The sequence below is a fragment of the Panthera uncia genome, assembly GCF_023721935.1.
Source record: "Panthera uncia isolate 11264 chromosome C1 unlocalized genomic scaffold, Puncia_PCG_1.0 HiC_scaffold_4, whole genome shotgun sequence".
Lineage (NCBI taxonomy): Eukaryota > Metazoa > Chordata > Mammalia > Carnivora > Felidae > Panthera > Panthera uncia.
This window is the reverse complement of record NW_026057585.1, coordinates 39,817,196-39,841,144: the sequence shown is the minus strand read 5'-3', so window position 1 is coordinate 39,841,144 and position 23,949 is coordinate 39,817,196. Positions and strand designations below refer to the sequence as shown.

The window sequence follows — 23,949 nt, the reverse complement described above, 5'->3', positions numbered from 1 at the left end:
CACCCAGGCGCCACTCTATATAAACTTTTAAGATTTGATGGGTGGGTGTAAAGATCTACTTATTTGTGGCAACCTAAGACAAATCCCATAAGACAAATTTTCTTGCTTATTGAACCTGCCTTGTACCAATCTGGAGTGGCCTGCCTCTTTCTTCGGTCTCACCCTGTCCTCCACATATGGGGGCTGTTTCAGAAGCCACCCAGGAGGCTCCTAAGGAGGTTTGAACAGTATGCTAAAGAATACAAGCTTTATCCAATAATATCTAAGGGACGGTTGATAAAAACAAGACACTAGAGTCAAGGTTTGTCCTAATGATATGAATAGTTGATTATCTCTAAAGATGTTATACATACTTCCATAATATTCCCTATGGTAGCTATAACAAATTATCAAAAATTATCAATAAACTTGTGACAAATTTTCAACAAACTTGGTGGCTTAAACAATATACATTTATTATCTTACAGTTCTGGAGGTTAGAAGTCCAAAATAGGTCAGCCTGGGCTAAAATAAGCTAAAAGGTATCAGCACATCTACTTCCTTTTAGAGGCTCTAGGGAAGAATCTGTTTCCTTGTCTTTTTCAGCTTCTAGAGGCTGTGAAGTTTCCTTCATTTGTAGACTTCAGAAGTCTTCAAAGCCAGCAACGGCTGGTCAAGCCATCTCGGGCTGTGTCACTCTCTCGTGCTCTCCTTTCTCCCTTTCTCATTCACAAGGACGCTTGTGGTGACATTGGGCCCACCTAGATAATCCAGGATGATGTCCCCATGTCAAGGTCAGCTGATTAGCGATCTTAATTCTTCTCTCCATGTAACCTAACATAGTGGCCACAGATTCTGAAGATTAGGGTGTGAGAGTATTGGGAGAGCTATTATTCTGCCTGCCATACATCATTCGTATGTATCGATTGAACAGATTAGTTTTTCAATATCACATGCTTATAACCCTGTTCTATAATGACAATGGTAATAATAGGTCACAGGCTTAGCATATAAGAGATCAGAAGATATAATGAAAATTTATCATGGATTCTCTAAAAATGTGTAGGGACATATTGGCAGGTAGCTCATCTTTCTTGAGAAAATGACTCAGCAAACAGTAGCTGTATTCATTTAGATAACATTTTATTTGTTAGAGCAAGTTTTGACAGACTTCATTTTAAAAGCTGGAGAAATTAAAATCACAACATTTAGTGTGTTGGCATACTTCTACAGGCAGGTGCAGACAATTACATATTTTTGAAATAAAATCCCTGCTTCCACATTTTAATGAGAAGATTTGAGGATAGATAGAAACCATACATTTAAGCAGATATGCTTTAATAGATAGTAGAAAACTGTCAGAAAATATATCCACTGTGAACATTTCTACAGTTCTCAGTGATTCCTTTGTTATAAATAACATTTTTAAATGTGTACTTTTCTGAACAGAAAAAAATGGCAATTCACTTTCTGAATACTTTCATATTTACAATGCCCTTTTAAAAATAGTAAGTTAAAAGGGAATATTGTCATGTGAACTATAATATTTCCAAAATTAAAAGAAATAAAGAACTCAAATATACTAGCCTAATGAGATCCAATATTATTCACTACACTGAAAGGTTATAGAAGAGAATACTTCAATTTTTATATACACTATTTTTACATTTACAGCCATGAAAAATATTATAGTTTGACACATTTATGTATTTCTGATTAAAGATTTGAAGTTATAATCTATGAAATTAGTATGGAAACAGCACATACCTCCTTATGATGTTAACCCAAAAACCAGAACATAATTGCCTGCCTTTTCATTTGTAAAGTTTTATGGGGTTTTTTCGAATATTAGGAAAGAAAATAAATATAGAAAAGGTCTAAGTTGTTTTAGTCTAAATTTAAGTTCAGAAAAATTCGTGCAATGGTAAGAAGTGTTTATTCAATTATTTCATCTATAATTTCTCATTTAGTTTACAAAAAAACAAGCTTACTCAAAATACATCTCATTGTTATAATAGCCATTTCCCTTTTACTGCTTTACATTCTGCCCCTTCATTCTCTCATATTCCACTTTCTGTAACAGAGCTCATTACTAAGGTGATAGGGGACTAGTTTCAAAGGCAACATGAGTCACAAAAATATCAATCCAGTGGTTTCCTTCAGGACATTCATATATTTCTTGTGTTAGAAAGAAAGTCTTTCCTTGGGCGCAGTGATATCACTCCTGAGAAACCAATTACTTTTCAAATATTTGCAATACTATTTTGACATAACTAACTATGTCATGTGGGAAAGCAAACTATAGCTATATGGTACATAATTATGGTATCTTATCTACAGTTTCTACACTGTAAACAGAAAAATGGATTTAAAATACTTATCTAGTAATTAATAATTAGATCATTGATTCAAGTCATTTTTATACATTGGCCATCCACAGCTTGGTTTTCTTATGTAGAGCAAAAATTATCCATAGTTCTCTATTTTTACCTTAAACATCCAAAACAACAAGGGACATTTTTGAACAATCTATAATATTCTTCTTGGATCTAAAAAGAAGAAAAAAAAAGAAATGTTAAACATAATTGCAATGGTCACATCAAATTATTTTCAAATCACATTAAATTGTTATATTTCGTTTTCTAAAGTATGATTTTCTCATTATCTGTCAGAATATGCTTAAATTAATATAAGCTATGTTTACATTCCTAAGAGCAAGTTTTTTTTAAAGCATATTTCCATATGAACAGATAGATGTTCCAATTATTTTGATACTAAAATGTACTGCATTAGGCAACAAAGACAGCACAAATCCATGAGAATAAGAATTTTTATCAATTTGGTAGCCGATGCTACATGAATATGCTATAGGGTTGACCGCAATTATAATAAAAGAAACGGCTTACTTTTCTAGATAAGACACACAGGAATAAGAAGATGAACATCCCCTGGAAAGCATTGCTGACGGTGAAGAGGTAAGCTGTTACCACTGATGCGTGCACGACATGGAGAACCCCGAAGATCCAGGTGGTGCCGAGAAGGAACAGGAGAGCAAGGGCTCCTCTGGCACAAGACCTGTAACACATTTGAAATGTTTCGGTTAAGAAAATGACATAGACTCAACACATCCCTAAACTCCTCAAATTATGTGGGAAATGGCTTTTCGGTACAATTAAGAAATCTTCTGCAAAGACCAATAAGGATTTTGAAACTGATACATCATGCTAGTTACGTGGGACAGCCTTTAGGGTATGTTACTGCACCATGACAGGGATGCACTTCCAAAATGAAGGCAACGCTATTAAAATATGGTATTTTTCAAGGAATTTCCTTAATCTTTAAAAAAAATTTTTTTTTTAAAGTTTACTTACTTTAGAGAGAGAGAGAGAAAGAGAAGGGGAGGGGCAGAGAGAGAGGAAGACACAGAATGTGTAGCAGGCTCCAGGCTCTGAGCTGTCAGCACAGAGCCCGAGGCGGGGCTCGAACTCAAGAACTGTGAGATCATGACCTGAGCTGAAGTTGGCCACTTAACCGAGAGAGCCACCCAAGCGTCCTGGAATTCCCTTAATCTTAAAATATTTTTATCTAGTATACTGCAGTGTATGTGCTTTGATTTCAAATCAAATGTTGTAATAATTCCTGAAGGTAAGACATCTATCTGTTAGGGAGCATTTTCCCTAAGAAACCTTGCAAAGTATACCGGGTGGACTTGGGTGAGTACATGTGCATGACATCAAAGGAAGGTTCTGCTTTCCTTTCAGGTTTAGTAAAGAAGAAAGCATAAGATATAAAACTAGATTCTTTTTTCTGCTGTTACAATACAGTTACCTCAAAATAAATTCATGTCAGAATACCGCTTTCTTAAAAATTAAAAAAAAATACATGCACATACTCTTACATATTTTCAACTTACTGCCTATGACTTCTGGTAAAACAACATTCAATCCTGCTCACTGAGGACATTGCTTTGAAAATGAGGCAACTAATGATTATTTTCTTATTCATTCTTTGTCCAATCATTCTCTCCTGCAGAAGATGTTTTAGCAGTATACCTCAGAAAATGAGTCATTTTCAACTTTATTAAAACCAGCACACTACATGAAGCTATGAATGAAGAGGAGTAAAAGAAAGTAATCGATCAAACGTTTGCTAAATCCTAACTATAAATCTTGTGTAAGGTATTGAAACTACAGGAGTGTTTCCAAGCAACACAAACGTTAGTCGTTTCTAATGTTCCCTATAGTACACTTCAGTTTTTCCTGAACAAACCATTTTCGAGGTCTCAATAAATCAGTTTTAAAGAGAGGGTTGAAGGAAAAATCATGGCAGCATGCAAAGTAGGAGTCACAAGAAAGAAACACAGTTACTAAGCTCTGAGGAATGTTTTCCAAAGAAAATCGCTAAGGCCAATTTTTGCCTTAAAACACAGCCATCATCTTTTCTTTCAAAGGGGATTATGTTAGAAAAGATGGCTTTACTTACCATTTAATCTGTGGTGATTATAGTCTTATTAAACATATTTAAAATGCTATTTGACAATAAGTTTTTTTAATATGGCAGAAGAAAGTTATAAAAAAAATTAAAAAATAGCCTTTCCAAGAGTTATTTGTGCCTTAAGGTACTCAATCTTTTAACTACTAAAGAAATAGAGTGAAAGAGACATTTACCTTATGTTCTCATAGCAACTAACTTCTGGTTTCAACCCTGCAGTGTGACGAAAAACTTTGTATATGATAAATCCAAAAGCCAAGAGATTAACCTGAGAAAATAAATGAATTTCAAAGAAAAGACCATTTTCATAGTAAATTAGATACATATAAAAGGAATAAATAAATAGTAAAGATTTCAAATAAGATGGAAACTAGAAAATCTTAGAACTTTTATGTATATTACAAAGTACAAACCCTCTGGTAGAAACAGATCTGGGGTTGATCTTTATAATATCAGTGAAAATTGTTGGTACAAATGGTAATACAATTTGCCAGACTGTATTAAAAACAACATGTTCAAGAAACTTCTTCAGATGTATGATCACATCTACAGATTGATGATTATCAGCTGCTGCCAATAATAAGATTATTATGCACATTAAGTAAAATTTTGGTTTGAAAAACTTTGTGAACATTTGAGAAATCAAATTTTTCTTCATTCAATTGTGTGCTGTTTCTTCGATGAGAAGTGTTAGTGATAATTCTGTTAGCTTTTAAAAATTTAAACTGGAAAAAGATATCAGAGGGATTAGAAAACCCAACAAAACACCTTCAAATACCTAGAAAATGTTTGAATGTACTTTCTTTTGTATGGTTCATCTAGCAATGTCGCCTAATATTTATGCTGAAATTTCCTTCCCTTAGATTTAACCTCAGAATCTTTCAAAATATCAATCAATGAAAGAAATGTTTCTGAAGGCATATGTATTTTATTAATAAACATTTATCATTCTATTATTTATATTTCTTATTATGGGCTACAAGGAATACACACAATTTTTACTCCTTTTAAAGTGACTGCTTATGAAAAGTTTCCTCTTTCCCGTATTTTTGGAAACCTTTAGGTCATATTTGTGGTCCCAGAAGACTAAATTAAGGGTACTTTTTAGTGTATGTCCACTTTAATATGAGAATACTAGCAATTAAAAATATTAAATATTATAAAAATAATTTGTAGATTAATCATTTATTGAATATATTTTATTAATCCAAACATTTTTTCAAAAGCCATTTTGTAAAAATAGCAAAATGCAGTATTTTAATCTAATTCTTATACTAGTATTTCAAGAGCTTATAGCTATGGAAAAAATTGGTTTTCCCCTATATTCTAAGAAGTTTTGTATAACTTCTCAAAATTTACTAATTACTATTATAAATAGCAGTATGAAATAATGGGTCAGATAATTTCATATAGTCACTTCTCCATGGAGAAGTCCTTGAGAGAAAATCTTAGAGGGATGAGGGTCTATTCTGTTCTTTCTGCTTCCAAATGTCTATTACTTCTAATTATATGATTAATTAATTCCAAGTACAATAATTCTTTGATACAAAGAAAAGAATTCAGCAACTGTAGAGGGGGAGAGAAAGCATATTAAAATTGATTGAATTGATAGTTTAACCCTATCTTAGCTCAAATAACTAACTGAAATGATAATTTAATAATATTTAAGTTTGTAAGGAGACTATACTTATGAAGGAGGGATGCATCATATTTTCTAGGGTTTTATAGCTATAGCTTCTTTAAGTAAATTTGGAAACAACTGTATTTAATACTATAATTATATGCATATGTTTTTAAATAATAAAAAGTATTATAATTTGGCTAGTATAAATAGTATATGTCAAACCACTGTTGGTTTGAGTATTTTTGAAGAATTTTTATGAAGTATTTATATTGAATATGTCATCTCAGCAAAGAGTTGTGAGATAGCTTTAACAAAAAAATTGTTTTCTAGTTGCATACATTTTCCATGTGACTAATTTATAATATTAACTAAAGTTTCTTAAACTGTTTTCAATAAAACAGGCTTGAAAAATAGTTGCTCATACTGCTATGTCTTCTCAGAAATACGTATATATTTGAAATGTTGTTCCACATCATTTTATAAGTATGTAAACTTATTCCCTATGGGTGATCCAGTTCTGGAAAGTACATTTTTGTGTCCAATAGGGAGAATGTTTACATACTTATAAAAACCAGGTGTTGCTGGACAAGCAGGAGACTAATTCCTATTCCATAATTTTATACTTTCCCAATTATAAGAGAACACAGATTAAAATATATTTATCAAATGGTGTTACAGTTTTACGTAATGAATAAAATCACAAACATGTTGATTATATTATCCACATTCATTGGTACTAATTCAAATATATGAAGCTTTTTACATGTATTCTAAACATTTTATAAAGGGCTCAAGTCTCTGGGATAGTGGTGAGAGGTGGGTATATTAATGAACAAAACAGACATTGTCCTTTGTTTTCATAAATGTATTAAGACAATTCTATAGTAAATTATCACATAAATACTTATAAATCTACAAACTGTGATAAATGCTATCAAGTGACAAATGTGGGTTATTAGGAGAGACAAAACGAGGGTGGATTAAGATAAAGGTTCAGGAAGTACTTCTCTTAGGATTTAGTATTTAAACCAAGACTTAATAAGTTATAATACATTAGCAGATCAATGAACCCATGAGGCTTGAGAGAGTTGAGGATATGGTATATGCTGAAGGAATTAGCAAAGGGGACTGGGGTGTAGTAAATAAAGGGAAGGGTAGTATGAAAAGAGGTGAGTGAAGTAGACAAGGCTGAATATTACTTAGATTTTATGTTAAATGCAAAGGATTTTAATTTATTCTTCCACTTCCCTTAAAAGAACACTTTTAAGCCTTTTCCGTAAGAAACTTACAGTATAATGGAAGAGATGACCAGTCAATTGATAGGTACAACACTATTCAGTAAGTGCCCAGTGACTGTTTGCATAGTAGTGTAAAAGAACACAGGTAATGGCACACTAACATACGATTTCTAAGCCAATCTTGAATGACCAGTGAAGCCAAAGGAGGCAACGCAGAGAAAATAAGAGATTACTCAGTGTCTCAGTCATCAGATCTATCTATACATACTCATTTCCTTGGGTTATCAGACCCAATGGCTCAAAATATTATCCTTTTTTTGTTAATGTTTATTTATTTTGAAGGAGACAGAGTGTGAGTGGGGCAAGAGGCAGAGAGAGAGAGAGAGGGAGAGAGAGAATCCCAAGCAGGCTCTGTGCTGTCAGAGCCTGATGTGGGGCTCTGTCTCACGGTTAGTGAGATCATGACCTGAGCCGAGATCAAGAGTTGGATGCTTGACTCACTGAGCCACCCAGGTGCCCCTCAAAATATTATCCTTAACATCCTACCCAACTGCTTCAGTAAGTCTAGTAGGCATCAGGAGTTGAACATGTCAAAAACCAAGCTGCCTTTCTTCCCCCAAAGAACCTAGTTTTGCTTCAATCTCCTCACCTCAGAAAAAAAAAAAAAAAAAGTTACCTCATCCTTCTAGAAGATCAGGCTTATTCATGAGCAAACCCTTCTCCTCTACCTTTACAGCATATTCAGAATATGACTACCACTTACTGTCTTTGCAGTGCCTCTCCTGGGAGAGGCCACACTGTGTCTCATCTGGACTATTGCAAAAGCCCCCTAATTGGTCTCCCAGCTTGTCTTTGCCTTCTATTCTCACATTACAGCAGTCAGACTGATCCCTTTAAAATGTAAGTCAGACCATGTCTCTATTTAGAACCTTCTGATGGCTTCTCATCTCACTCAGAGTTAGATCTAAGGAGTTCACAATGGCCTCTAGATTTGTCTCACTATACTTCTTCTCTCACGTCCTACATCTCTATCCTTTGATCTCGTCACTACATTCACATTGGATTCTCTGTCCTTCCTCCAGCCCACCAGCGTGCCCTAGGGTGGTTGTATTTGCCGGGCTTTCAGGAATTGCCAGGGCAAATTCCTTCACCACTCCTGTTTAAATGCCACCTTGTTACATACTGCCTCCCAGTGTATGTTTATTGAAAACTGAAACCCAAATGATAAAATCAGGCTTGAGTTCAATTCGATGGCAGTGTAAACCGTGACAGTATTCTCTACTGTTCTGGACAATGAAAATTCTGTATGCAAACACGTTCTTCCCTTGCCTTAGTCATTAGAACACTGACGAAATTCTTGACCAAACTTCAGTGAGCCTCCTCTGAGCTCTCTTCTCAACTAGGCGTCAGCATTTGGCTTCAGTGTCCATCTTTGCAGAGTTCAGTTTTATCAAGGATCCTGCTAAATCAGCCTAGAGAGAATCCTACCACCCTTGATATCTGGTCACTCTCAATATCTAATTAAATTCCTCACCACCCCCAACCTTGGTATCTGATCACACTGGCCTGCCTTTTAGCAAGAGTCCTGTTAAGTAAATTTAGCAAGAATTCTCCCTACCCTTGCTATCTGCTCTTAGTAATTTCCCACACATCTCCTTTCCCCAACACACAACCTGATCCTTGGCTATAAATCTCCAGCTATATTTATTGTATTCAGAATTGAGCTGACTCTCTCTCCCCTATTGCAATAGTTTTGACACCTATCACAGTAGTCCTGAAAAAGTCTTCCTTACCAAATATAAGAATAGTTTTTTTCCTTAACAAAACTCAGAGACAAATCCACCATCATATTATAATATTCAGCAAATTTGGGGTAACGAAAAACTTACATTTGCTGCTTTTACACTGCCTGCATTCTCTCTTAATCCATAAATATATAAGCTACTTTAGATCCATGTTTAAATAGAGTGAAAAAACCATAACTAAAGAATCAGTGTCACCCAAAGGCACATGACTTTATTTACTTAGAGGTGGAAATTAAGTTGAAACTCTGCATTCTACATGGCAAGGAAAAATATTTTCAGGAGGGAATGTTTTATGAAATAAGTACAAATAGTCTGAGAAGATAAAAACAAAAGCCAAAACCAAGATTATATAGAATTAAAAGTTATTTCTGATCATGAGGAATGGTTTGCAATTATTCCAGAAGTAACGACTTTGAGGCTAGATAAATAACTGCATTTTAGGTTAAATAATTGGAAAGGTACTACTAGCACTGTGTTTATGGGCAATTCTGGCTCCATGATAACGGACTTGAATACTTGAGCGATTCTCTAAAATACAAGGAACATCATTAATATGAACCTTAATTAAGAAAATGGTGCCTTTCAAATGATTCACACTCTTGATCATTAATGTTTACCAATGTGTGCTGATTTTATCAGCTGTGGTTCCCTTTTTATTTATCGCTAAATATGAGTTCCATGAAAGCACAGGGGCTAATTAATGACCTACAATTGAACAGAGTCATTCATTATCCTTTTTGTTTCAATTAAAAAAAAAAAACAGTTTTAGCTTGTCAATTAGGAATCCTTAATACTTTTCTGGGAATAATAAGCAAGACAAGCACGTTAGGTGGCAAACAAGAACTCTGAAATTCATTGCCGCACTTGAGAATATAGAGAGAATGAAAATAGCTGCGAAAAAAAAAATCACTCAAAATCATGAAAACTTAACCCTTGAGAGAAAGCAGTATTTTAAATTTAAAGTCATTCCCCTAGCTTCATCTTAAGGAATATTTATCTATACGGAGGTCTATTTCTTACCTTCGTTGATACGCGCAGTGGCTTCAAAGCCCGGCACACATGCTCTGATGTTTGATGGAGTGCATTAAAAATGTTTAAGTACCTTATTTTTTTTTAAACAAAAAATTTACATAGATAAGCTGGGGAGAGAGCATGAGCTAATTCTGAAAGATTTAAACCTACAGGTACATTCAACCCAAGGGCTTCAAATTCAGACATCAAAATGAAGCATCCCAATCAGTCATTTTTCTTTTCTTAGTCTTTTTCTCAATAATTGATGAAGCCATCTATATGCTGATGTCAGATCTCACCAAAAAGAATGAGAAAACTTCTCTTACAGCACTTTTAGACCTATGCTTTAATTTTTCATATACATCAAATGGAATCTGGTTCATTTAAGAATGTGTCATGATTACAACTGCTATGTCCTTTCAAATAGTTTTATTACCTTTAAATTAACTGGCCTAGTTAATCTGCTTCTGCCATGGACAAAGGGTGGGTTTCTACTAGCCTACTGAGAGGGCACTAAAAGCAAAAACAAAACTCACAAAAAACAATGACTCATTTTCAGTCCCTAGATCACTGCTGAGATGGCTCAGTAGTTTGCAGTTGAAGCTTTAAAATGAGAAGATATCATCTCTTACCTAAAAAAAAATTTACTAGCTACACTGGAATCAAGTAGTCAGAGTTTTGTCTTCATTCAGATTTTATTCCTTAATTGGAATCACCCCTTACTTACTTACTATGCTAATTACAGAGTATCAGAAAAAATTAGAATATGTGGTAAGCAAAAAATGTACCCCTCTTCTGAGAAAATTGGCACAGCTAATGTCCGGAACCTGTAAATACAGCAGAAAGGATTGTGCAGATAGAATAAAGTTATGGGCTTTAAGTTGTCCTGAATTATCCTGTTGGTTCCAATGTAAGCACGTGAGCCCTTAGAAATGAAAGAGAAAGGCAGGAGGGATTTAGCAGCGAGGTGCTACGGAAGAGAGGTGGGAGAGAGGAGGCAGAAGTGGAGGTCAGAGAGAACTGAAGACAAAGGAGGTCGTCAGTCAGGAAATGTGGGAGGCCCCTACAAATTGAGACTGACCTCTGTCCGACAGCCAGCAAGGAAATCAATTGCATGAAACTGAAACTGGCCAACAACCTGAAGAAGCGTGGAAACAAATTCTTCCCCCAGAGCCTCTAGAATGGCTGAGGCCTTAATTTTAGCCCGAGTGGGACTCTCAGAAGAAGAAACAGCTGAGCCATGCTGTACCCAGACTTTTGACCTCCAGAACTGTGAAACAGTAGATTTGTTGTTTTGCCACCAAATTTGTGGTAATTTGTTTTGACAGCAACAGAAATCTATGCAAGGTAAAAGACATGTAAATATAAAATATAAAGTACATATATATATATATATATATATGAAATACCCTAGAAATACTGTGTTTCCTATATTTTAAATAAAAATTTAAAATCCAGTTTAAAAAAATACGAACTTATCAATAACTCGTATTTATTATTGATGTTCTAGATATGTGGTGAATAATCAATTATACAAAAACCTATTTGTGGATTCTGTTTCTATGTTTCTTAGAAGATCAACACAAATTATAACTAGTACACAACTTCCTTTTCAGTAAGTCAGAAATACAGTTTATACCTTCAAGCCCCTGTCACATTTTCTTCTGTATAACACACACTTTGATAAGCCCTTCTCATAGGGTTGTCTCATTAGTAAATAAAAGGACAAGATGCCTGTTAAATTTGAATTGCAGTTAGATGACAAAAACTTTTTTAGTATAAGTATCTCCCATACAATATTTGGGGCATGCTTAAAAAATAATTTGTTGTTCATCTGAAATTCCAATTAATTGGGCACCCTGTGTTTTGTACGGCCACCACAACTCCATAGCTTTAAAATTATTTTCACATCTGATCTTTTTTGTAACCTGATGACACTAGCTTCTTAGTAGAAACCCCCAAGGACATCACCCTCTCCACATATGACAGCTTGAAAAGAGATCTCAAAGGAAGAGGGGGTAAATTTTCAGATGCTGCAATTGTTGTGGAACCAGAACATGTGTGTATGTGCGTAGACTGATAAAATATATAGTATACAGTGGACGAAAGCACATACAAAAGGTTTGAGCCCAGTAAAGAACACATCCTGGCCAGGCAGAACTTCCCATTAGAAATCCCTTGATGTGCACGGTGACAGTTATGCTGAGAAGTGATGGATTAGGCCGGCACCTGTTAACAAACTTGTGTTAAGGAAATAATGGCTAGAAATAAATTTTCTAAAGCTTAGATGTAAAATTGCATTAGTACGAATTTAGTGACAACTTGGGGCGCCTGGGTGGCTCAGTCGGTTATGCGTCTGACTTCGGCCTAGGTCATGATCTTGCGGTTTATGAGTTTGAGCCCCGCGTTAGGCTCTGTGCTGACAGCTCAGAGCCTGGATCCCGCTTCAGATTCTATGTCTTCCTCTCTCTCCCTCTGCCCCTCCCCTGCTTGTTCTCTCTCTCTCTCTCTCTCTCTCTCAAAAATAAATAAACATTAAAAAAATTCAAATTTGGTGAAAACTCACAGAAATTATGATGGTACAGTATTTGAAACAGTTGAAGCAATCTGAAAACATACTAAATATTTTTAAACAGGTTCTAAGTATTATAAGAGGAGAGTATCCTTCACAGAACTTCTGAGATATTAACAGTATTCATGGTATAAATACCCTGAGGTTCATTCTTTAGAAGATAGCAATGCTCTCCCACCAAGCATGCGCTGCTGGGATTTACAATTGGGTGAACAGTTGTTCTGGGATAAAAAGCATTTTGCAGGTAGTTATAAATTGCTGTAACATTGAAACTTTGGTCCATAACAAAAACAATATTTATGAGCATATCTGTGTGCTATACATTATTGTTAGTGTTATTTTTAATTCATTTCACCCTCACTCCAACTTTTATGGGGGTAATTCTTAATATTCTTAATATTATCACTATCATTACATTTATTTCACAATTAGGGCAACAGAGGCACAGAGAGGTTAAATAATGTGCCCAAGGTGACACAAGTAGGAAGTACCAGGGCAAAGGTTCGTACCTAGTAGACAGGGTAGGGAAGATAATGGCCTTAAGCTCTTTACAAAACTACCAAACCACAGATGAAGGGCCAGTAAAGAAAAATTAAATTGGCATTGAAAATTTCACAAACTTAAATGTTTAGACATTTATTATATTAACTGCTAATAGTTACTTAATTTTAAAAATGGTCAAAAGTAGAAGAGTGAAACAGTAATGAGTAGTGACATGGTCAGCTGTCTGGCATTAGTGTTCATTGAACTTAGTCAAGACATCAGTGGTGAAGGTCTTGTAAACATGAGTAGGATTTAGTGCGTTATGCCAGTGATCCCCTAGTGGAGACGCTTGTCTTCACTGTTCTCTGTGATCAAAGAATCTAGGAATGCGATAGTCTTCAAATGTGGTCCATGTTGGTGGTCAGGTAGAATGCCTTAAAATAATCTACTGGGTCATAGGAGAAACACATTAGAATTGCCGTTGATACTTTTCCAAGGAAAATAAAGGTTTATTATTATTATTTTTTAATGTTTATTTATTATTTTTGAAAGAGAGAGTAGGGGAGGGGCAGAGAGAGAGACAGGGAATCTGAAGCAGGCTCCAGGCTCTGAGCTGTCAGCACAGAGCCCTACCCCACGAACCGTGAGATCATGACTTGAGCCGAAGTCAGACGTTTAACCGACTGAGCCACTTAGGCTCCCCAGGATTTACTATTTAAAATATATATGACACTCATGCTCTCAAACCATTCAGCAAGGGGCGCCTGGGTGGCGCAGTCGGTTAAGCGTCCGACTTCAGCCAGGTCACGATCTCGCGGTCCGTGGGTTCGAGCCCCGCGTCAGGCTCTGGGCTGATGGCTCGGAGCCTGGAGCCTGTTTCCGATTCTGTGTCTCCCTCTCTCTGACCCTCCCCCGTTCATGCTCTGTCTCTCTCTGTCCCAAAAATTAAAAAAAAAAAACAAAAAAACAAACAAAAAAAAAACGTTGAAAAAAAAAATTAAAAAAAAAACCATTCAGCAAGATGAGTGTTTGTTCCTAAAGGTAGAGAGGTTTGCCCCTGTTGTTATGTAGTTATGTAGTTTTAACAAAGTAACACGAATATGTTTTTAAACTTTATGTAGTTTTAACAAAGTAACACGAACAAAGTAAAAAATTAGGACCTAAAGTGTCTCCAAGTATACTATGGGTTAAAATTAATCCTGATATGGGGCGCCTGGGTGGCGCAGTCGGTTAAGCGTCCGACTTCAGCCAGGTCACGATCTCGCGGTCCGTGGGTTCGAGCCCGGCGTCGGGCTCTGGGCTGATGGCTCTGGGCTGATGGCTCTGGGCTGATGGCTCGGAGCCTGGAGCCTGTTTTCGATTCTGTGTCTCCCTCTCTCTCTGCCCCTCCCCCGTTCATGCTCTGTCTCTCTCTGTCCCAAAAATTAAAAAAAAAAAAAAAAAAAAAGAAGAAAAAGAAAAAAAATCTTTAAAAAATATACACATGGGACAATGACAGAACTGACTATTTTTCTACTTATATGGTAAGTTGCTATCCAAGCTCTAAGTCCATGTAAGTCAACCAAATTAAAATACATAAAGTTCTACTCAGATTTGATAAAATGTCATTTAAAAATTCAAATTATTAAGAGGGCTATTTGAAATATGCATTTAGATCCACAATTTTCAATCATATTTAAAGTAATAATCAATTCAACACATAATTTCTCTAAAGTCAATAATACATGCTTAGCAGTTTCTTAATGTTTTCTACTTCGAGTTTTAAAAAGTCATGCACCATTGGAAAACAGCTTTGCTCTCCATGATGAGGTACGTTAATTGAAATAATATCTGGAAAATAATATGGCACAAACTTAAATGCATTCATTTATACATTTAAATACACATTCCTTTTAGTAATATTATTTCAAAGTGCAATTAGAAAGCATTACTGAAGATGTGAAGAAATGAATGTTAGAACAGAGCACTCAGTGTGATCTATTGGCTATACATTCACACAAAAGTACAGATTTAATGTCTCTTGGTGAAGTATCAGTTCTGATAACCATTAAAACCAAGTGTTAAACTGAACTTAGATCTACACTTTTGGATTGCTGTATTAAAAGTGTAATCAATATTCCATTTAAAAATCTAATAATATTTTAGTGAGAATTATTAAATTGAAGCATTGTTATCTTCAAAATTTTGAATTTATATTTTCAGAATGTGTAATAATATATATTGTATATATCATATAATGTGACAGGTCATATTAGGCAACTACTAAGTATATACAATTTTTCTTTTTTTTTTTTAACGTTTATTTATTTTTGAGATAGAGAGAGAGACAGAGCATGAACGGGGGAGGAGCAGAGAGAGAGGGAGACACAGAACCGGAAGCAGGCTCCAGGCTCTGAGCCGTCAGCCCAGAGCCCGACGCGGGGCTCAAACTCACGGACTGCGAGATCGTGACCTGAGCTGAAGTAGGACACTCAACTGACTGAGCCACCCAGGCGCCCCTATATACAATTTTTCAAGATGTAAACTATTTATTAAGGTACATATATTTTACTGATGGGCTCTTGAGTTGAAAAATTTGGAGATCATTACCTTACATATAATTTGACAGTATGAAAAGAACAACAGATGTGGAGCACCTGGGTGGTTCAATTGGTTAAGCGTTGGACCCTTGATTTCAGCTCACATCATGATCTCAAGGTTTGTGGGATCAAGCCCCACACTGGGCTCTGTGCTGACAGTGTTGAACCTGCTTGGGATTCTCTCTTTCCCTCTCTCTGCCCCACATTCACTTGCATGCTCTCTGCCTCAAAATTAATAAATAAACACTTAAAAAAAGTAACAGAAGCAACTTCAAAATAAATAGGATAAATGGACTCAGAGCCACACTTCATGGGTTTGAGTTTTAGTTCTGATACTTATTTACTGGTCAATTTATTTAACTTTTTGTATTTCATTTTGTCCTATGTAAAATATGGATACTATTACTATTTATCATAAAGGGTTATGTATAGTAAGTTAAATAATATAAAGTACTTAGAATAGTGCTCAATATATAAATTCTCAAGGAACATCAATTATTATCACTAATGGAAATTATGTTTATATAGAAGTGTGTTCTTCCAAATTATCTCAACATTTGATGTGCCCAATGATAAATATAACATATTTACTCCACACTTGGATAAGAATTGTTTTGTGATATAGTCTCACTGGACCTATAAAAAGCACCTTATATCAGACTTATACCTTTCAGTCTTTATTTTGGGCAATATGACCTCAATAGAAAACAGATGATCTTTTTCCACTTTCAGGACTTTCCCCTAAAACAATGTTAGCAAAATAAATACTTTAACAATATGTAGTATAATTCAACAATAAGTCAAACATTTATTGTTCATATAAACAATTTCTTATTTTTTGTTGAAACTCCTCTAGGGTAGAACTGAAGTTTCCAGGTCAAAAATCTGGGTATCTTCAAAGGTTTATAGAAAAGGTAGGAGTAATTCAAAAGGCAATCTATAGCTAAAATTACCAGATAACTTAAATATAAGAAACATATTCTTCAGGAACCCAATATTATATTCTGGGATATTTTATGGGAGAGGATAGCTATCTTTTCTTAAATCACTCAAGTGTAGAACAGAGGTCAGGAATTTTTTTTTCTGCAAAGGGACAGGTTGTAAATAGCTTAAGTTTTGAGAACCATATGGTTTCTCTTACAAACACTGAACTTTGCCATGCCATTAAAGCAGACTTAGACAATACACAAACAAGTGAATGTGTTTCAGTAAAAAATAAAATAAAATAAATAAATAAATTTATAACAACAGACTGTGGACTGTGGCCATTGCTGACTCCTGGTCTAGAATTCAGGATCCATAAGGGTAAGGACTTTTCTCTATTTTATTCACTGACATATTCCCTAGGCCTAGAACTATGTCTGGTACATAAAAGATGCTCAATAAACATTTGCTGAATGAATAAAAGGATGAAGGATGGAATACCTAAATCTCAGTTATCCTTTATGATCCATGTGAAGAAGCATTCAACCATTAATTTGATTAAACATTTAAAAAATTTGTTTTGTTTCACATCATGCAGATTTTGACAAAACAATATCTTATTAGAAATCTATTATCCATAAATAGATATAGGAATAGAAACTGAGGGATATATTATACATTATTAAAATGTAATGACCCTCAAGGAATAATTTTGCATAGAGAAATGATGAAGTTGCACCTCCTTTATTTTATGTGTGGATACCTTGGAGGATATGCAATATTTTGCCTCTAACTGAAAGGTCAGACCCTTGGATTTTATGATGTATATTCATTATTCACAGTCTTGGGCACGTAAGTCACAACAACAGTCTTAATCACAAGTAGGAAGCATATGGCCTCATTCGGAAAATATCTTCCCACATCCTCTCAAGTAATTGCTGAATAATTGCTCCATTTTATTATGGCTAAAAATCCTTTTTTTTTTTTTTTTTTTTTAGTGTTTATTTTTGATAGAGAAAGCATGATCGGGGGAGGATCAGAGACAGATCTGAAGCAGTCTCCATGCTCCAAGCTGACAGCACAGAGCCCGACGTGGGGCTCAAACTCACGAACCACAAGATCATGACCTGAGCCGAAGTTGGACCCTTAACCAACTGAGCCACCCAAGGCACTCCTAAAAATCCCATCTTGATATACAATCATCTTAGACATTAAAAAATTCACACTCTGTATTTTTAACATGTTTCCATTAGGAATATTTCAATAGCCGAACTTGTTTTCAGTGTTTGAAAGAGTAATTTACTGTCTTCAAAATGGAATCAAAAGGTGGAGAGAACTAGAAATGTATAAACATGAAGAATAAAGTGATTCCGTGGGTGTAAGTGAATTCCATGGGCTTATTTTTGTAGCTGGTTTCAACTGTAGATGGTTATGAGCCGTAGCAAGATATTAGAAAAGGAACAAAAGCAAATGAGAAAAACTATATGTGAAGAACATTTATAACAGTTCCATTTAATGTGACAATGAAAAGCCGGTGATGAAATCTCCCTTGTTAAGATACAAGCAAGGAAATAATTTCCTTATGTATACTTACTGTGGAAAAAGAAGATAGAGGTTAGTAAAAAAAAAAAAAAAGTGTGTGTTTACACACACATACACACACAATACACACACACACACAAACTTTATATACACACACCACACACACACACATAAACTTATATATAGATCATTTGACTGTAACTTATATTTAAAATATCTTACCCAATTAAATTCAAAGATGTATCTGATGCTATTGCCAATTTTAAAGGTAAAAATGGAAAAGTCATAAGAATGTCTCCTAAATTATTAAAAATTTTCCTTTTTTAACTTTTGAAGGATGCTTTTATTCTTTTAATTTTATTTCTTTTCTTATAGTAACTCTGTATATAGAATTGGCATCAATATCTTCATGTCAATGTTAGAAATCCAGGGCACAGAAAGAACCCACGTTGTATACTTTTTACCAGTTGGCTTCTGAAATCTGGCACATGATTCGGCCAGGACCTCACTTTATTCAGCTAAACATAAAATGCCAATGTTAGAATTCTGAGTGAAAGCATACCCTAAATAGAGAGATCAATGCAGACAGATACATATAACAGTCATTTCTAAGGAGAAAAGAAATGAAGGAGAAGTGATGTGCTCTAAGGAATGCTTCAGGTATTATCTCTTTGGAGAAGTCCTCTCAAAATAATCCCATTTCTGCGGTGGTGATGATTTCTTTAAATTTCCTTTTGGGGGAAAGGAATGAACATTTTTGACTAAATACTGTGCTTGCTGCATCATTTATTTATTTACCCAGCATTATTGCCTGAGTGATAACTACCTGGTAAACCTCAAGGATAATACAGTGAGAGAAAATCCATAAAGCTGCTTTACTCTCAAAGAGTTTATGGTCTCCTGGAGGAAACATATGAATCAATTACTAATCAGTTATTCAAACTAATACATGGGTAATTATAAATTAAGGAAAACAATTTTTAAAAAAGTGAGTTTCTGTGAAGTCATAGAACACAAAAAAGTATACTACGGATCAATGAGTCAGGAAGGACTTTCCTCAGAAAGTGTTTTTTGAGTTGATATCTGAAAGACAAACAGGAATTACCTAGATGAAGGGATGGCGGGAGGGAAGTGACAGGGAGCCATTTTACTGCAGAGGTGCTGAGATGGGAAGGTATGAAGCCCTGCTCAGAAAATGTAAAGCAGGAAGTGTGATTAAAACACAAAATCCCATGGGAGGGTCATGTGGCTGACAGGGGCCAGAACATGCAGTACCCCCAAAGTAAAGTGTCCACTTTATCCCTGTTAGCTGGGCACAGTATTTTTAACGCCTGTTGCCCAGTGTTCTGTTCAGATTAGCATTTGTCCGAGTTTTTTTGTTTACATCTTATTAAGATAAGCCCAGTATGTTTGGTAATCTCCACTTCTACCCTGTCATGTCTCTTGGGGCACTGTGTGTGAGTCACATGTGCTCAAACATGGAAGATAACCAGTAAGATCATGGAAGATAACCAGTAAGATCCCACCTCCCTCTCCAGACTCTGTCCAGATATAGCATAAACAGCCCCGTCTGCTCAAATAGGCTCAGGCATGAGTGGTTAGGGACAGCTTTCTCCTTTGTCATCAGGGAGTAGTGGAAGAAGGTTTCAAAATGGCCATCACTGTCAGTCACACGGTGCTCTATTCAAAATCACTGTTGTTGTGTCAAAAAAATTACTTTTGAAAATAGATTTTTGATTGGAGCTCTTTTATGGGTCCATCAATAAAATGAACCCAATCTGAATGATTTTTCATTACCTACTTTCACTAAAAGTGAACCTAAAAAGGTACAGATTTTGGTGATAAGTAAGTGAATATGGTCACCTTACTGTAGGCTTTGTTAAAGATTTTAGATTTGACTCCAAGAGCAATAAAGCCAAGAAAGAGGTAAACAAGGGGTGGAAAGATGTTCAGCTTTGCCTTTCCAAAATATTACCTCAAGTACACTAATGTGTGTTGTCTTAGAATTGTTTATACATGTCAACCTGATACACTTTTTTTATTTAAAAAAAAATTTTAATGTTCATTTATTTTTGAGAGAGAGAGAGAGAGAGAGATAGAGTGCAAGCAGGGGAGGGGAAGAGAGAGAGGGAGACACAGAATCTGAAGCAAGCTCCAGGCTCTGAGCTGTCAGCACAGAGCCCAACATGGGGCTCGACCCACAAACCGCGAGTTCACCACCTGAGCCAAAGTTGGATGCCTAACTGCTGAACTGATTGAGCCACCCAGGCACCCCAACCTGATGCACTTTTTGAGAGCAACTGTCTCCATTTACATCCCCTTAGTTTTTCTAGCACAACCTCACCTGGGGATTTAATACTTGATAAAGTTTTTGACCTATTCTGAAATATTCAAAGTGTTATACCTATTTTTTCCCAGGTTTTTTCTTTTCATACTACCTGTACTTTTATTTTGATTTAATATTACCTATATTGGTAAAGTAATATTAGTTAAATAAAATCATAATAATTTTTCAAAGAACCCCAAAGCCTTTTTTTCTAAAAAAATAAATCTTCTAACTAGAAATATGAAATTGAGGACAATTAAAAATGGGTGAAGCATTAAACTCACCTTTTAGCTTCTTCTCAATGACAGAAAATGGAAAAAGGAATTTGAGCAATTATTTTTTTTTTAATTTTTTTTAATGTTTATTTATTTTTGAGACATAGAGAGACAGAGCATGAACGGGGGAGGGTCAGAGAGAGAGGGAGACACAGAATCTGAAGCAGGCTCCAGGCTCTGCGCTGTCAGCACAGAGCCCGACGCGGGGCTCGAACTCACGGACCGCGAGATCATGACCTGAGCGAAGTCGGACGTTTAACCGACTGAGCCACCCAGGTGCCCCGTAATTTGAGCAATTAGATGTCAAACAGAGCATTGGAAATTACTTATTGATGAATATGAATTAATGAAACAGTAAATCTCTATACTATCTGTATTCCACATACTGATCTGTAGTCTGATATAGTCAGGATTTTAGGTAGGGTATTTTGGTTAGTTGTTGGATATTCTTGGCAAGATTTAGATAAAGCAAAACAAAATGAGGGAAGAGATATTTATAAGGGCCAAGATTTCCCTCATTTTCAACAATATGGAAAATAATTTATTTTGACACCTTCACAAGCAAAATAAAGAACTGAAATTTTGTGAATGATTTTCTGAAACTCTGTAGTTGCTAGATCTTTCACAACTCAACCCTAAGACAGTTTGCCAAAATCTGGAAGAGAGAACAAGATCTTCATGGACCTAACAAAAATCTGCAACCTTCAGAAGGGAAGGACATGTGGTAGTGAAAAGGTGCAGAACATGAATCTGGAAAACATGAGCTTGTCTCTACCACTCAGTAGCTGGGTAATTCTGAGTAAATTGCCTAAGCTTGCTAAACCTTAGTTCTCACTTATTTAAAGTACAGACAAAATGGTGCCTGTTACCCAAATAAGTGTGAATTAAGCTCTAATGACTAAAGGCTGCACCCTAATAGTGAACAACTTGGGGTCTCTTTTTGATCAGATGTCATTGGGAGGCATGCTTTCTTCATCAGAAAGAATTTTTTTTTTTTAATTTTTTTAGTGTTTTATTTTTGAGACAGAGAGAGACAGAGCATGAGCAGGGGAGGGGCAGAGAGAGAGCGAGACACAGAATCCGAAGCAGGCTCCAGGCTCTGAGCTGTCAGCACAGAGCCCGACGCGGGGCTCGAACTCACAAACCGTGAGATCATGACCGGAGCCAAAGTCAGAGGCTCAACCAACTGAGCCACCCAGGCGCCCCCATCAGAAGGAATTTTAAATGTTCCTTTCTTGGAAAAATCTGAAACTAGACATGACAACATTTACATATGAGAAACAGAAATCAAGACACAGCCACACAGATAGTCCATGGTCTCAGAATGAGTCATTTGTATTTTGCAGAGAATATTGAAGGAGATGGAGGGTTATAATAAATACTTACAGGAAAGATTAAATATTTTCTCATGTGTGGAATAAGATTTCTGCAAATGCTAATAAAGACTGATTGAAAGAAGGGCTCATTTTTGTTGCAGACCAACCAACAATGTCAGCAAGGACATTGTATTATGCTCAGAGTTAGATCAGAGGTACAAGAATGATCAGAACAAGTACTGAACTTTTGGCCAAGTTTAAGGATTTTTAAGTGAGTAGAAGCTTTTATCTGTTGTAGAAGGTTTTATCTGTTGCCCACATAAGAATGTACATAATTTGCTTTAGTATAACCAGTTCTCAAGGAATTGGTATACTTGAAAAAGTTATAAATAGCAGAACCCCCATAGGGATTTATAAATAAGTCAAAGTTATAGTTAATAGATTTAGTGAAAATCTAGTAACACATTATCTCTTACTAAATGCTATTACTATTTACATTTTGTTGTACTACCAAAGCTTTTTGTGAGGATTAACTGAGGTGTTAAAAGGGTTTTGTAAAGATTAAAAGACTATACAAATGTGAAGTGAATAATAATTCTAATGATACCTTGCTTTACCAACTCACTTTCACTATATCATGATGTAACATCCCTCACTGTAAAGCTATATTTATAAAACAAAATACCAGTGATGAGCTTCACCTTGGCCAGTGTTTTCTAATTGGCCTTGAGAGACCCAAGGGATATTTTTTCTAGTATTCTTTTTGGATCTCTAATTTCTATAAAGTTATTCAATTTTTATGAAACTTTGTTAGTACAAATCCCAAGGAGATTATCTGAGAAGGTATGAATATAACTTCCACGTATGAGAATGCATTGAAAACTACAAATGTATTATTTATGTTAAGTATTGTTCTAAAACTCCACTTTTTCTCTTTTAAACTCTAGCTATTATTGTTCCAAGAAGGTTGGAATAATACAAAAGAAAGTAACAAAATGTTACAGGCACTGAAATGCTTATTAATATGTAATATGAAGAAAAGGTTAGAATTGTAAAATGCCTTGAACCACAGAGGTCACTAAACGATGCATCTAACAAACACGATGGTATTAAATTAAAAGATGTAATGAAAATGTCTGTGTTGTTATCCATAACATGTAAAATATACAAGGGCTAGTGTTTCCAGTATAGCTTCAGCGGGGTTATCTAGAGGACATTGCCCAAGTTATGATTTTAATTCTTTTTTTTTTTTTAAATATTTTTGTTGTTTAAAGAAAGCTGCCAAACGCACTCCTATAGAAGATGATTAATGTCCAAGTCTAGACTAGTGGTTCCTAATGGAGAGGATCAGGGATATCATTCCCCCTGGGATGTTTGGCTGTACTGGAACCATTTTTGGTTGTCATGTCCAGGCAGCTGTGGTAGCAGTGCTATTGGCATCTGGTGAGTAGAAGCCAGAGATGCTGCTACGCTTCCTATAATGCAGAGGATAGGTCTTCCCACAAGATCTGGTCCAAAGTGTCAGCAGTGCCATTGTTGCAGAACCCCAGTCTATCATAATCCTTCCCTTGGGTTTATATATTCCAGGGTAGCTATACAGACACTATAGTAAATAGTAATATCTAGTGTTGGCAAAAATGTCAGAAAAGGGACATCCTCAAATATTGTTGGTATAAGTATCTACTGAAGTAAATATTTTGGAGACCATTCGTAAATTTAGAACATTGTGTTTTGTTGCATTTCTACTCCTAAGAAGCATTTCTTAACAATTTTATGTAATGGAT

At 35.4% G+C, this 23,949-nt stretch overlaps 1 protein-coding gene across 1 annotated transcript in view; it reads right to left on the bottom strand.

Moving 5' to 3' along the window:
* Positions 1-417: 417 nt before the first annotated feature.
* Positions 418-23,949, bottom strand: part of ADGRL4 (adhesion G protein-coupled receptor L4) — a 112,128-nt gene continuing 88,596 nt past the window's right edge. The window contains exons 14-16 of the mRNA XM_049616929.1: positions 4,647-4,738; positions 2,886-3,054; positions 418-2,528 (exon numbers count right to left, since the gene is read on the bottom strand). Of these exons, the coding sequence (XP_049472886.1) occupies positions 2,466-2,528; positions 2,886-3,054; positions 4,647-4,738 (324 nt within the window). The 3' untranslated portion in view covers positions 418-2,465. The remainder of the gene's footprint in view (positions 2,529-2,885; positions 3,055-4,646; positions 4,739-23,949) is intronic.